Source organism: Portunus trituberculatus, chromosome 16, assembly GCF_017591435.1.
Source record: "Portunus trituberculatus isolate SZX2019 chromosome 16, ASM1759143v1, whole genome shotgun sequence".
Taxonomy (NCBI): Eukaryota; Metazoa; Arthropoda; class Malacostraca; order Decapoda; family Portunidae; genus Portunus; species Portunus trituberculatus.
Window position 1 is genome coordinate 2,024,164 of NC_059270.1, and position 16,716 is coordinate 2,040,879.

Below are 16,716 nucleotides of genomic sequence, written 5' to 3' on the forward strand. Positions count from 1 at the left end.
GACATTTTTTTTTTTTTATTTTGTATGACATGTTGATCACTTCCAGTTTGTTTATTTTGGCCATTTTCTGCCCGGGAACATTCAGTGTGGCATCTTCTCATTGATCAGATATTCACACATCCCAAAATCGATCACATGCGAAAGAACATGGACCGTGTGATGGAGAAGAGATCAGTATACATCCTTTTTTTTACTTTGTTGTGTGTGTTATAGGAGAGAGGCAGTGGAGTTAATGTAGACACCTTTAACTTCTTCAGTACTGGGACGCATTTTTACCTGTGTTTCGGGTGTGATTCGACCATTTTATCGACATTAGAAAGGTCTATGGAGGTCAAAAGATTAATAGCCAGGGTCTTCACTATTCTAATCCCCATATAAGTTTCTGAAGCTGTAGAAAATCACCAAATACTAACCAGAAAGGACATGAAAACGCGTCATACTACAGAAGGGATTAATGGCACAATCGTTACTCACATTATTTACCATATCTGAGACTCCCACAGCCTCTGACAGATGCATTCCTATAAAAGAGTGCAATACGGCTACCACACTGCTCTCTAAACCTAACTGTGCATGGTGGAAGAAAAAATAGATAGATGGATACACAGAGAGATAAATACACACACGCGAAGATGAAGGGAGGACAGAAGCAGCCATAGATTTAAGGTGAGGGCTGCAAAGGATAGAGTCCGGTGCTCCATGTAGAAATCCCGTGACACACAAACTAGGGGCATTGTTGTAAATTTATACATTTGCCTATTTCATTAGTCCCCACTCGTCACCTCGGGCGTCCGCTCATCGCCGTATCTTCCGCAGTGGTGGAATAGCTAATACTGTGAGCGTGGAGAATAAAGGCGTGGGGTGGAGCGCTGCAGCGATGGGACGGTGGGATGCTGAGGCCTGAGAGAGGTGCCGCGCTGCAGAGTTCTCAGTCTGCCGTGGGAAGTGAGAGGGATGAGTGGTGGTGCGTCGGGAGGTGTGTTGTTGCATGCAGCACGCTTTTCACGGAATACTTTACAGTCTCATGAAGTGAACGCCTTGAATTCCGTGATTGTTTAGTATGGTTGAAGCATTGTCGTGTGTGGCATTAAGAGAGGAAGGCTCTGTGCTTGAAAACAACAGACAGAATTGTTCAAATACTTTACAACAGAAAACTGTCCTCGTTGTTCGCATAGTTGAATGTATTGAAAGACAACACATTTTTGTGCCTCGATCTCTTCAACATTTGCTGGCCAGAGCCTGTACACGTATTCATTTATTATTTATTTTTCTTACATTGGGTGTAAGACTGTAAGACATCCAAGGTCTGCTGTTTATATACTAAGGTATATATATATATATATATATATATATATATATATATATATATATATATATATATATATATATATATATATATATATATATATATATATATATATATATATATATATATATATAAAATATCTTAACTTGATTTTTATCTATTTCCTTCTTTTATTCGTGATAAATTATTTTACCTTAGTTTATTGCATTAGCAATGTATTATTATTATTATTATTATTATTATTATTATTATTATTATTATTATTATTATTATCATCATCATCATCATTAATACCTTTATTATTATTATTATTGTTATTATTATTATTATTATTATTATTATTATTATTATTATTATTATTATTATTATTATTATTATTATTATTATTATTATTATTATTATTATTATTGTTATTATTATTATTATTACTAATGATAATGATAATTTGTAAATGTATATGTGTGTGTGTGTGTATGTGTGTGTGTGTGTGTACGTGTGTGTGTGTATGCATGTGAGAGAGAGAGAGAGAGAGAGAGAGAGAGAGAGAGAGAGAGAGAGAGAGAGAGAGAGAGAGACTTAAAGGGTTTTATTTTTGTCTATCCAGTGACGAGTTTCCGTGGTTTAGTAGAAATATTGTGTTGTTTCCTGTGAACCATCAACCTTGTACACAAACAGCCTGGACGGTCAGTTACAAACAGTTAAAAACTGTACATGGAGACAGCACTTCCATAGCTTTCGGTGGGTAAATAGGACAGCCAGCCATCACCAGAACAACCCTCCACTGGCGAGTGAGCCTTGCCCTGGAATCACTGGTCCACACAAAACCAATTGCACTCACTGCACAAAACAAAAAGCGTGATATATATATATATATATATATATATATATATATATATATATATATATATATATATATATATATATATATATATAATGTAAAGTTGGGATATTTACTGGTTTCAGTACTGATTACTAGTGAGCATGCCAAATCATATAAATTATATAATCATATAACAGTTGAAAGCTGTCCTGGTGAATCAAGGAATGCACAGTGAACGCTCACACTGCTGGCGGGAACACTCATCACATACATGTAATGATGTAGTCAGTAGTCGCTGTTTTTTATATTGCTACCATTATTATTATTATTATTATTATTATTATTATTATTATTATTATCATTATTATTATTATTATTATTATTATTATTGTTATCATTATTACTAATGTTGGTGGTGGTGGTGGTGGTGAAGTAATAATAAAGCACTCGTCATAAGTGGACTCGTGCTAATGTCTTTACTTCGATGAGCGAGGTGATGGTGGTGGCCTTTCCTTGCCTCACCCTTTTGAATCTCTCCAGAACTTATTTTGAAGCTTACCTCCCTGAACACATGTTGTCCTCGTCCCATCAAACTTAGTACGTTCAACACACAATGATACCATCCTGAGTTGCCATTGTTGCTTCTTGCTGCATCACAACCAGTACTGTATCTCAGCCATGAAGGCATTACGAATCTGGACTGAGACATACTTTTTTTCCCTCCACAGTTTAACCTCTTCAGTAGTGGGACACATTTTTACCACGAGTTTTGGGTATGATTAGACGTCTTTATTTATATTAGGAAGCGTCTATGGAGGTCAGGAGATTAATGGCCAGTCTTCACTACTTTAATTCCCACATAAGTTTCTGAAGCTGTATAAGATCGTCAAATAGTAAGGAGAATGGATATGAGAAACACGTCATGATACTGAAGGTGTTAAGTATTAGGTACGATACATGTGACTCATGAGAAAAAGATAAAGGATTCATAACTTGTATTTTTCCGAGACCTTCTGACCATTTCCCTGCCCGCCATAGCAAAGCCAGGTAGTGCCCAGTGTTGTATCACAAGTGTACGTTCTCCCATAAAAATTGGTCTGAAATATTGATATTATTTATGTTGAAACCTTGCTATTCCCAGAAGCATACTTGAACCCACGACTTACATGGGTACGTTGGCAACTTGTCGAGCTTTCTTTAGAGACTTCTGCAGTGTCCAAAGTCTAGAACAGTGTCTCTTTTTTTTTTTTTTTTGTATAAATTTGAAGGTGCTGAAATCATTCCAACGTTCTCGCTTCTTTATATATAGATAGTTATAATCAACTCTCACTCTTGTTGACTATTGTTTAAGCAAGAAAATATGCAATTAAAAAGAATATATATCCAGTGAGGTGTCAGTCTCCGAACAAGATCGAAAGAGTTAGCCAAAAGAATGGAATAAATGTCTCAAAACCCTCCCTCTTAAATGAGTTGAGGTCATACATAGGTAGATGGAAATACAGAAGCAGGCTAGAAAGTTCCAGGGCTTACCAGGCAAAGAGATAAATGATTGAAAGTGCTGGTTCATTTTTGCATAAGAGAAGTGGAAGGAAGGAAGGAAGTCTTGTGCAGCGAGGTTACTGGAGGAAAGGAAGGCATAGAGTTAGCAAGATCATAGAAGCAATTAGAATGAATATGTCGGTAGAAGATAGCAAGAGATGCAATAGTACGGCGACAGAGACACTGAAGACAATCAAAGAAGAGGAGTTGATAAGAAGAAAAGCTTTTGAATCTACTCTCTCTCATAAAGCAGTATATGTGGAACGCCCTCCTCCTTTTCCATATAATTTCCCCACAGAAGCAGAGTCTTTTCCTTTATTTTCATCTTTTTCTTCATTATTTTCCTCTTCTTACTTTATTTTTCTCTTTTTCATATAATATCCCTCTCTCATAAAGCAGTATATGTGGAACCCCCGCCAAACGCCCCAATAAAACTCCTCATAGCATTTTCAGTACTTAATATTGTCGTTTCCTGTTCCAAAATTTTTATATAACGTTAAAGTATATTAATCACTAATTTCAGTTATCTGTTGCATAAAGGCACATGAGTGAGGGATAGAAATAAATGTAACTTTTTTCATACTTATCCCACGTAGGTATAGGAATGACAGAATGTTCTTGACGTGAAAGCCAAACACTGATATAGGACACCAAAATTCTGGTACCTTGGAAGTTTGTGGCAGTTCGAATTGGCAATGCTAAAGGGTGGAATACATTAAGATTTACCCCTGCACTGAAAGGAAGACAAATAAATTATAAAACGAGCTCTTGCAAAATTTAAGTAAGACATTTAAAAATACCGATGAGACTTTACTTGCAGGATCTAAGGTTGAACAACATTAAAAGTGTATTATTTATTCATTTATTTTATCTTTAATTTATTCGTTTATTTATGCATTCAGTTTCATTGTTTTGGCTACAGTAAAAGAAAAGACTGGAAGGAATATTGTGTGTTGCACTGTTCAGAATGATTTTATTTGGTTGAATGTGTTTGTTGCACCGGAAGTTTTGCCTCAGAACCCAAAAGATAATCCACAGTGGTAATGGATATTTGATTTTCGGTGAATGGAAGGAGCAAGTGCTGGAATCTACATAGTGAGAGGCACGAGGGAATTCACCCACTGCGGTACCATCCTCAGTTCCACATAGAATACGATCAAGCACACTAATACGAGGGCCCTTGCCTTTGGACCCTTTGCTCATCAACAAAAGCGTATAGATAGATAGATAGGTAGAGAGAGAGAGAGAGAGAGAGAGAGAATTGTTTTCTAAATTCAGTATCTAAATTACATGAAGTGCATTTTTTTTCATTCATTCATTAAAAAGTGAACACACACACACACACACACACACACACACACACAGAGAGAGAGAGAGAGAGAGAGAGAGAGAGAGAGAGAGAGAAGGAGGGGGATAAGTCGATGAAGTATTCCTATGGGCTTTCCTGCGTAGTTTAAGCGTGTTGCTGTCCCTCACACTCTCCCCTCTTCTATTTTTCCTCTCTTTTAACCTCGATCCCCCAGAGTGGCGTTTGACCTGGGTACAGCTAAACGTCACCGTGTCGAGTCGAGCCGCTGTGCACACCCTTGCCACCAGTCCCTCCCCGTTCTATACTGGGACACATTTCTACCTTGAGATTTTTGCACGATTAGACCATTTTATAGACATTAGGAAAGGTCTATGGAGGTTAGGTTAATGGCCACAGTCTTCACTATTTTAATCCCCCACATAAAATTATGAAGCTGTACAGAATCGCCAAATAGTAAGCAAAATGAATATGGAAACGCGTTATGGTACTGAAGGGGTTAAAGTGTTCTAATACATGTGTGTTGTTTTTATCAGACACTTTGGGAGATCTTTTCAAATTGGTCACGATGCAATTCTAAAGATATGTGAGGCCTTAAGATCACTCGGAAGATTCTCTCAGATTTGACTCTTTGACCCCTTCAGTACTGAGACGCACTTGACTTTTAGGTATGATCAGACGATTTTATTTGCATTAGGAAGGGTCTATGGAGATTATAAGATCAATGGCCAGAGTCCTTACTATTTTAATCACCCACATGATTTTCTGAAGATGTATAAAATCGCCGAATAGCAAGTAAAATGAATGTGAGATCGCGGCATGGTACTGAAGGGATTAAGGTACATAGACAACGTATTTAGAGACATACAGTTCCGATCCGAGGAAGTGTGTATAGAGACATTAATCTTGATCACCGGTACGCAAGTAGGCATTTAATACAAGAATAGGTGATGATTAACCTCGACTTAGTCCTTGGTGTCTCTCAGCCTCACCGTGACCACATTGGTAACATGTTTTTAGATAGCTGTAATATTGCCTTTAATTTCCTGGTAAGTAACTGTTTTTTTGGGATAATTGCTTTAAAATCTTTTAGGGAACCTGCAGTTTCAGTGGGCCTTTTATTTTTAATGGTTTGTTGTCCTTGGCAGGTCTCCCTCTTGCAAAAAACAAAATAAATGAATAAATAAATCACAGAGCACATAATATAGTTGCAAGTTTACAGTAGAGAGAGAGAGAGAGAGTGGTATGCTCTATAGATGAGGAGAAGCATCTTGTGTTAATTTTGTAGGGCGATAAGAAATTCCGGAAATATAATTATGAAGACCGCTACTGATTCTGACTTAGATGTTCATAAAATACTGACCACAACACATTATATATTATGTTATTATGTATGAGGATGACAAATTGCTGCAACTGAAGGAACAACACGTGAAGGTTATTAAAAGAGACAAGTGGTGGTGTAAAACATATGAAAAGATAAGCTAAATATTTTGGTGGTTTGATGAATGTGGAGAATGAAGAGACAATGGCATGTTTGTGCATAAATCATGATGGTGGAAGGGTTCATGACCGAGCGCCATTAAGGACAGAGAGCTCTAAGAATTAATATGTATTTGAACTGTGGGAAAATGAACGATACTGAAAGAATTTAGTAAAACATTCTTTTTGTATCACTGAGGTCTATCGACGGCTTAACTGAATATATATAGAACAATATATGTAGTATTTTTTTTTCTTTTCTTTTAGGCGTAAATAACGAGATTAGTAGTTAACTGGCATTGGAAAATTAGGAAGTAATACCTTTTCCTTCACCACAGAACATGTGTTGTCGATCAATGTCTTCTTATGAACAACAAACGCTTAACCCCTTCAATACTAGGACACATTTTTACAGATTTATGTACAATTAGACCATTTTATTGACATTAGGAAGTGTCTATGGAGGTCACAAGATTAATGGCCACAGTCCTCACCATTTTAATCCCCCACGTAAGTGTCTGAAGGTATATAAAATCAGCAAATAGTAAGCAGAAAAAATATGGAAACGCATCGTGATACTCAAGGGGAAAATATAAATGTGAGAAAATGTTAGGAAATGGCAACAGAAAAATAATAATAGTTTACATATTGTGCAGATCTACCCAGCATTTCTATTGATTCTCTGGTTTACTGTGTAGGGCTGAACAGAGAAATCCACTTAATGAAGGAAGTGAACCATTGTAAATACTTTGATTTTGTTTAAGAAAGAAACCCTTTGGAGAAACAAGAGAGATATTCTTTAAGGAGAACAAGACGCAACATAATCGAGGTGTCTGATGAAAGAATGAATAGTCCTGCATAACCTACCATGAGAGAAAGACACTGCACAACTAGCATGATAGTCGTGACACTGGAGAGAGAGAGAGAGAGAGAGAGAGAGAGAGAGAGAGAGAGAGAATATTATAACTGGGATTAAAGATTAGAAGTCAGATGTGAACAACTATAAATGCTTGTGATGTGAATAGTATAGGTAGGGAGAGGAAGGGAACTGTGCATGGACGATCAGAAACAAGCATATCTAGTAAGGGAGAGGAAATTATTCGTGTCAGCGGTGGAATATAGCAAAATGTTAGAGCGTGATGTTGTTTGATATCCTGGAAGGTATGAGCCGACTTGGTAACTGGAGAAAACGGACGGAGATGTGATGAAGAAGCGGTAGTAAAGGAAGGCAGTGCTGTACTAATTGAGAGGAGAGCCCTGTGGGATAGTGGGGACTGTTATACATGTTGAGTTTTGTGTTGCGGACATTCTTTTAAAGTTGGTGTAAGGAGAGAGAGAGAGAGAGAGAGAGATTCTTTACGCCACTGGTCAATTTTCGCTGTGTTGGCAAGCAAAACATTGGTAGTGTATCTGAGTTGCCTTTATATTGGATGTGCGGGTGTTGTCATGCTGATTCTTATTTACTGCAAACTTGGTGAAATCCTCGCCATACACTCATTTCGTATCAATCCTATCAAAATGCTCAGTATAATAATGTTATGTGTAATTAACACTATGCTAAATGTAATTACTCATCGGTATTTCACTTAATTTCCTAAGAGTTACTTTTCCAATATTGGCTCTGCTGAGGGACTGTTAATATTTGTTATTCCACTCATGGCATGGAAATCAATTGATTGCTGTTTGGTGTTCGTCCAGCTCAACTGTGGAGAACGTGAAATGGAGACGATCAGTTTCATTAACTAGAGAGTATTTGTTAATTCACTTCTGTATGTATGTGTGTGTGTGTGTATGTTTGTTAACACACACACACACACAATAGTGGTGGATGGAAGCGTGGATACAGGGTAGAACTATCGTGAAGGAAACAGGTAAAATATTAGAAAGTTTGAATAGACTGTTTGAGTGTAGAGGACTTTGAATGAATGTAAAGAGGATATTGCATGAAAGGACTTGAAGAATGAGTGTAGCGGACAAGAAGAGATTGAATGTAGTGCATGGGTGATGTTTATGGAATATGTGCGGAGTAACTTGGGTGGACAGTCAGAAATGAAGTGAGGAGGAGGACGGGCATGGCGAGAAACTTGAAAGGAAGGCAGAGCAATGTGTGCAGTGGTAGTGTGGAGGTGTTGAGGAAATGGCGGGTGATGGCAGCTGAAGATAGTAAGATCAAACGTGACAGGTGTGAACTTGTAAAGGATATACAAATGATGTAAAGTAAAGGAAGGAGTGGCACTGTAACATATTAGAATGATTGTACTTGATAGTTGCAAATGGATCACCCTTGCCAGCTCAGAGTTAGACGTCACACTTGTATGGTTTGACACCAGTGTGGAGCAATCACTGTGGCAGGAGAGATTACGTGTTATGAAGGAGCATTGTTCTAGACTTAACTATGCAAACTGTCAGACTGATCCTCGAGTGCTTTCTCATTCGGTAGCCAAAGGTTAATAGAGTGGTGTTAATGTGAAAGTTGTGTGCCTCGTCTTGGCTAACTATTGGAGGGGAGGAGGGAGCCTTGGTGTATGGATGTATGTTTTAGTAGTGGTAGTAGTAGTAGTAGTAGTAGTAGTAGTAGTAGTAGTAGTAGTAGTTGTTGTTGTTGTTATTGTTGTAGTTGTTGTTGTTGTTGTTGTAATAGTAGTAACAGTAGTAGTAGTAGTAGTAGTAGTAGTAGTAGTAGTAGTAGTAGTGGTAGTAGTAGTAGTGGTTGTTACTGTTGTTGTTGCTGTTGTTGTTGTAGTAGTAGTAGTAGTAGTAACAGTAGTAGTAGTAGTAGTAGTAGTAGTAGTAGTAGTAGTAGTAGCAGTTTCTTTTCATTGACTCCTCTTGAAGCTCCATTCCGTTGATGTGCTTGGTGGAATGACGATATGGCTTGTGTCGAAAAAAAATATAACATAAAAAGGAAGAAAATAGGTAAATAAACAATGGAATGAGATCAATATGAACGAATGCATACATAAATCAATAAAAAAAAAAAATCAAGCGAGAATTTACCAGTCAATGAATTCCCAATAACTTCAGGTTGGTGGACGCAGATTTGTTGAGACTTGGTGCATTATGTGTTCACTTTGTTGGAACTTGTCGTACAGTCGCGAATTATTATTGTTGTTATTTTCTTTATCTATTATTTTTATATTTATTTTTATCTATTTGTTTATTTATTTTATCCTTTTTTTTATTCTTTATTAATTTAACTTTATTTTATTTATTTATTTATTTATTTATTATTTCATATTCATTTATTTTTTTATTTATTTATTTTGTGTGTGTGTGTGTGTGTGTGTGTGTGTGTGTGTGTGTGTGTGTGTGTGTGTGTCTGCCATGCATTAACACTGTTGTGAATACGTTTGAGACCAATTTCGATAGTGAGTCTACTTAAGATTGCAAACATGTTCTTCAAGTCCCAAGCTTCTAAATTTTACTATTACACTTGCATTCAACAAGACTATGAAGTTTGCTGGCTGGTTATTAGAGTCTTCACGGTTTGGAGAAAAATACAGAAGGGGGCCGCCGTGGTACAGTGGAACCATGCATGCTTTGAGGTCCGAGGGGTCTCCAAGCGCACGGGTTCGAATCCTGTCCACGGTCCGAGTGTAGGCTGGGCTTCCTCACTTGGGGCAACGGTTTCTAGCGGGTGGGCTTTGAGATAGGAGGTACCCAAAAAAGTATCCCCTTTAGCCCATAAATTCCTGTGAAAAGCCCACATGGTATAAATAAAAACAAAGGTAAATTGAAGCAAATGTAATAGTAATAATACAATAATCGTATCATTAATAGAAAAAACTCAACTGCAAACCATTTAGTAGCGTTGTTTTTCACTCATATCTACTGAATGTAGCTACCCAGGACCTTAGCGACTCACTTACTGATGTGTCGTGTCTGCAAGTTGCTCGATCTTGTTGCGTCCCTGATCTTCAAGACGCATTATGTGGGCAAGTCACAACAGATTGGCAACCAGGAAAGTCCATAGCTGGTATTACGTAAACACACACCCACACACACACACACACACACACACACACACACACACACACACACACACACACACACACACACACACACATTAACGTTGCAGTCACTGTACTACATATAATTCATATTATTATTGTTACTATTATTATTTGTATTATTGTTACTGTGTTTTTTCTTTTATGTAAGAGTGGAAATCTGCCAAGGGCGACAAAAACGATTAAACACAAAGGCTCACTTAGATGCTAGTCCAGCTATTATTTTTATTATTATCATTATTATCATTATTATTATTATTATTATTATTATTATCATCATCATTAGTATTATTATCATTATCATTATTATTATCATTATTATTATTATTATTATTATTATTATTATTATTATTATTATTATTATTATTATTATTATTATTATTACTACTACTACTACTACTACTACTACTACTACTACTACTACTACTACTACTACTACTACTACTACTACTACTATTATTATTATTATTATCTTATTTTTCAGTGAAGAACAGAACGCCAGCCTGTGAAGAAATAAACTATAAGAAACATAGTCCTTTCGTGGCTAAGGAATAACTTGAATCCCTTTAGAGAGAGAAAAAAATAATAAGACTGTCAACTTGCCACGTATAGTGTTGTTATAAGGACTGGCACATGTGAAGAGAGTGGTCGGCGTGCGAGCAGTGAGCGGCCACAGGATGAAGGGCCGGGGAGGACATCCATCACGCCTCGCCTTGCTTGGCTGCCTGGTGTCTTTGTGTGGTGAGTGACTGCCTTGTTATTCATTCAGCATACCAGAGTGACTTGTAGTGTGCTCAAGTGTCTTTCTGTCCCTATGCACGTATGTTAGTCAGTGTTCCACAACTGTACGTTATGAATTACCTTGATTTATGTGTTTGTTGTAATTTACTTATTTATCATATTCATTAAGGAAGAGAGAAGGAAACTAAAGAGATATAAAGGTGTACTGAGACATGTCCAGAGTTTTTCCTCCCTCAAAGAGTTGAAGTGACGTGGAAGAGAAAATGCAGAAGGCGCGGTTTTTGGTTGTACAAGTAAAAGCTGAAAGATTGATAATATTGGTTAACTTGCATTGAGAAGGTGGATAGAATATGATTAAGAGAAGTAGTATTTTGTGCACCAAGGTCACTAGGGGGTGGAAACAATTAGCGTGAAAGCAGCGATTGAAAAATAGCAAAACTGTAATCTAAGAGTGAAAAAAAAGACATAACAGGCGGAGGACAGTCAGCCAGTTAGTGAAAGTATAAAATAAGATGCAGCGATTGTAATAAAAAAAAAAAAAACATGAGAGGCAGAGAACAGTCAGCCAGTTAATGAAAGTATAAAAATGAGATGCAGTGATTGTAATTCCACATGATATGAGTGAAATACCCTGCTCAAAGTTTGCAGCTAAAAGAGGTGGAATGAAAAAAAATAGCAGATCACCTAATTTTTTTCGTTTCCAAAATAGTGATCAGGGTTTCCACAATTTAGATCATGTTTTAACGAGTGACGAAATGTGAAGAGTCCAGTTCCCAGCTGTAGTAAAGATCTAAGGTTTCTCAGTGTAGAGGAGGACTGGCGAGTGGTACTGAAGAGGAGGGAAATTTGTCAGGAAGGCTGTGTCGAGTCGATAGACGGAGGGATGGAGCTTTTCTCTCTCTCTCTCTCTCTCTCTCTCTCTCTCTCTCTCTCTCTCTCTCTCTCTCTCTCTCTCTCTCTCTCTCTCTCTCAAACAAAAACCAAGTGACCACATATTCTGTGGGGTCACAAAATTTCACTTGTATTCTTCTTTCTAGTGTAATACAAATTAATTTTGCAGCGTTTCAAATATTTAATAGTCAACCGGATGGCCTTCATAAAAACATGCACGCCCGAATCACAATTTCTAATGCTATATCGGTTTTCTTTTTAACGAGGTCTTTTAATAAACCCACCAGACAGTGTAAATATTTTGTTTTTCTTCACACATTGGCTTGCATGTATTTCATATAATTGCTTTTATATTAGATTGTTTGAAATTATATCATTTTCGTATTCCGCGTTGAGTGTCTGACGATTTTGTGAAATACTCTCACAAATTGGTGGAAGTTAATGAAACACTATGTATCCATTTACCTATATCCATTTATCTATCTATCTATTTATCTGTCTATCCATATTCGTGTTTTTATTCGCTTTTTTACTTAAACTTGTATATATGTACGTATATATATTTCCATAGAAGATTTAAATAGCACACGAATATAATGCAGAGAAGTTTTAAATAACTATCTATCTATTTATCTATCTATCCATATCCGTGTTTCTATTCGTTTTCTTTTACTTAAACCTGTATGTATGTACGTATATGTATTTCCATAAAAAAAATTAAAAAGCACACGAATATAATACAGAGAAGTTTTAAGTTACTGATATTTAACATTTTGAAAGCAAAGGAGGAAATCAGGCAGGACATATGGAGCCTGAAGGCCATAGTGTTCTTGTTCCCTCGTCCACCAGCGAGTTGTGGGGAGTGCTGAGCTTGATGAATGTACCCGAACGCTGACTGTACCTTGGTGAGAAAAGATCGGAAGGATGATACCGTCAAGAAATATTGCCTTTGCAGTTCAGGTTGTGTGCAGCCACTATTCACATATCAAATACTCGCAAAAAAGAAACTGTAAAAGCAAATTAGTCACTAGTCAGGAATAAACTCTTATCTTATTTCCTTCCCCAGTGAATTTTTATTTGAGAGTGTTTATAATTCGCCTTTTTTCACATGTTTGCTATTACACATATACATTTGTTATCTTCCTTATGTTGCCCTCGTAGCACATTGGGAAAGGTTAGTGTTACGATGCTTGTATGCCTTACTCATCGTAAACTCCAACCTTAAACCTTTTCAATACCATGACGCGTTTTCATATTCATTCTGGTTACTATTTAGTGATTTTATACAGCTTAAGAAATTTATATGGGGATTAGAATAGTGAAGACTTTGGCTATAAATCCTCTGACCTCCATAGACACTTTCCAATGTATTTAAAGTGGCCTAATCGCGCACAAATCTCAAGATAAAAAATGCGTCCCAGTATTGAAGGGATTAATGAAGTGAGTAAGGTGGTTGAACCCTTCCTCTATATTTCGGTATCCATAGCAAGCCCAGACTGAAGACCTACATTAATCAACTGAAAATTATATGGTTAATTCTTTCCTTGCATTCAGTTTGTCCAATATACATGTGCTAACTTCAATATTCATGTTTCTCTTCTATTTTTTAATCCTCTGTGATTGCGTGATTAGTAAGACATTTGCCTTTCATTTATCAGCTCCCACACAAATCATGAATTACACATAAGGTGCTTCATTTTGCGATTTTGGCTTTCCTGAACAGAATGCTGATGGTTTTCTTGAAGGTTTTGATGAAATTAGTTGTATTGCCTTGGACTCACGAAAGAGCTCTTATTGCGTCGAAGATCAATTTTCACTCTTAAAGTTGCCCTGTTATGGAGTGGAAACCTCTCATTATTTTCTCCCAAACTTGCTCCCTTGCTGATGTGAAGTGGTAGACCGGAACTACTCTTGATAATAATGGAGTTCAAATAAGTTCTATAATTCATGAACTTCCATCACTATTGAAGTCACATCTCCACCAACGGCATTCCAAGTATGCCGTCAAATCCTCACCAACGGCACTCAATAGAAGTCTTCAAATCCCCACCAACGGCATTCCAAGGAAGCTGTCACATTCCCACCAGCGGCATTCCAAGGAAGCCGTCACATTCCCACCAGCGGCATTCCAAGGAAGCCGTCACATTCCCACCAGCGGCATTCCAAAGAAGCCGTCACATTCCCACCAGCGGCATTCCAAGGAAGCCGTCACATTCCCACCAGCGGCATTCCAAAGAAGCCGTCACATTCCCACCAGCGGCATTCCAAGGAAGCCGTCACATTCCCACCAGCGGCATTCCAAGGAAGCTGTCACATTCCCACCAGCGGCATTCCAAGGAAGCCGTCACATTCCCACCAGCGGCATTCCAAGTAAGCCGTCACATTCCCACCAGCGGCATTCCAAGGAAGCCGTCACATTCCCACCAGCGGCATTCCAAGGAAGCCGTCACATTCCCACCAGCGGCATTCCAAGGAAGCCATCACATTCCCACCAGCGGCATTCCAAGGAAGCCGTCACATTCCCACCAGCGGCATTCCAAGGAAGTCGTCACATTCCCACCAGCGGCATTCCAAGGAAGCCGTCACATTCCCACCAGCGGCATTCCAAGGAAGCCGTCACATTCCCACCAGCGGCATTCCTTACAAGCCACCAATCTATCATCGGCTTACCTGGGATACCCTCAGCAATGCTACTTTACATTTGTCTTTCTCTTTTCTTAAAATTATAACAAGTAAGTGATCTAACTGAACTCAATTACGTTGTTTTCTATTATCACTGTACGCATATTCACTTATATGATCGACACGTCTCTCACTTGCTAGAGCTCTTCTTACTGTGTGCTTTGAACGCTTCACCTATATTCCACGTTACAAAATACTAACTCTGTCAGTGATATTTATAATTTCTTTGAATTTCTTTTAGACGTGTTAACGTTCGATTAGTAAGATAGATAGGTTGGGTCAAATTTATCTAAGTTAGGTAAGTTAAAATTTTGCTGGTTCTTCCCATACATAAAGAAAAGCACTATATGGCAACATGAGTATCTATATGATCCACCATCGCCCTCCTGCATGGATGTACAGCTGGTTAAAATACAGTATACTTGGAAGAGCATCATCACTGCTGTTGTGGGAACGGAGGATGTGGATGGTGACTATCATTAATTCCATATTTACACCATGCAGCACCGAGTATGCCCCTTTTACTATGAGAATCTGACAGGCACAGACACTTTTCGTTTGTTTACATTCGTCCAGTGATTGATTGATTGATTCTGTATGTATTTGGAACTGGGCAAATATAAACAGGGATGTCCGTTTTTTCAGGGTAAAGAAACAGAAATGCATATTGCAAACGCGCGACAAACGCATTAACAGAATCCTAGTCTCATACATGTCTTTCATATTATAACCTAACCTAACCAAACCTAAATTGACCTGACCTAACCTAAGCCTTGAAAAATAAAACCACAAAACAGTGTGTACCGAGGAACAAAAATAGATAAGTTTAGTAACCAAACAGAAACATCGTAGTATTTTTCACCTAAATAACGAGCAAAAATGTAAAAAAAATGGCTTTGCTTCACCAAATCTAGAAACACGAGTATGAGACAATCCAGCTTTCTCTCTCTCTCTCTCTCTCTCTCTCTCTCTCTCTCTCTCTCTCTCTCTCTCTCTCTCTCTCTCTCTCTCTCTCTCTCTCTCTCTCTCTCTTTCTCATGGATAATAAACAACTAAACTGCTCCCAAATATAGAACCACAGAGCTGGATAACGAAGAGAAGCGCCAATCTATTCCTTGAAGTGGTTTGATACTCATCTTTTGAACTGATGTAAGATATACGCAGAAGGCAACACAGGAGCAGGACGAGAGTTCCAGACTTTATCAGTAAAAGTGTAGGCAGGTTTATGTGCAGTGTAGCCACGAGATGGAGAAGCATGTCGTTAGTAAGTTCTGAAGCGCAGTAACCATTGAAATAAGGTATGAGATAGGGAGAGGCGGCAGCGGTGCATGGGAATCAAGGCCGTGTGTGGGGGAAGAGAAATCGGTGAAGATAAAACGTTAACAGGTACTTCACACACGAGTGGATAAAGTAGAGATGAAACTGGCAGGAAGAAAACGTACTGGCGGAGGCGACGTCTAGATATCGATGTAATTTCATGGCAACCTTTTCTAACAATGAATGAGAAAATATGAGAAATTCCCAGTTGATTTTTTTTTAGTGAGGGACAAACCAGAACAGTTAGGCATGTTCACGTTCAAGAATGTTAGTGAAAAAAGACGAGCCACACCAACCCACAATCCTCAGACGGGTACGGGTTGCACACAGACCAAGGAGAGGAGACACACACACCGAGCTAGCCAGGATTGTTGTCCCCTGTAGCCTGATAAAGAACAATACACGTGTTGACTGTCTCCTGGACTTTACTTCAAGCCCTGTGATAATGACACCTCCACTAACACACGCCGATACTTATACAAGGAGAAACTGCAGCGGTGAATGGGACTGAAGACCATCTGTGTGGGAAGAGAAATCGGTGAAGATCAAATATTAACTGGTACTTTACACACGAACGGAAAAGGTAGATATGAAACTGGGGGCAAGAAAACCTACCGGCGGA

At 38.1% G+C, this 16,716-nt stretch overlaps 1 protein-coding gene across 2 annotated transcripts in view; it reads left to right on the forward strand.

The window, feature by feature from the left end:
- The first annotated feature begins 935 nt into the window (after window positions 1-935).
- The window catches only part of LOC123504641 (zwei Ig domain protein zig-8-like), a 38,887-nt gene continuing 23,106 nt past the window's right edge, over window positions 936-16,716 (forward strand). Inside the window, exons 1-2 of one of the 2 annotated variants that reach the window (XM_045255355.1) lie at window positions 936-976; window positions 10,948-11,204. In XM_045255355.1, coding sequence (XP_045111290.1) covers window positions 11,141-11,204 — 64 coding nt within the window. In that variant the 5' untranslated portion in view covers window positions 936-976; window positions 10,948-11,140. Of the gene's footprint in view, window positions 1,326-10,947; window positions 11,205-16,716 lie in introns of both variants that reach the window. The other variant, XM_045255354.1, reaches the window with a different exon arrangement.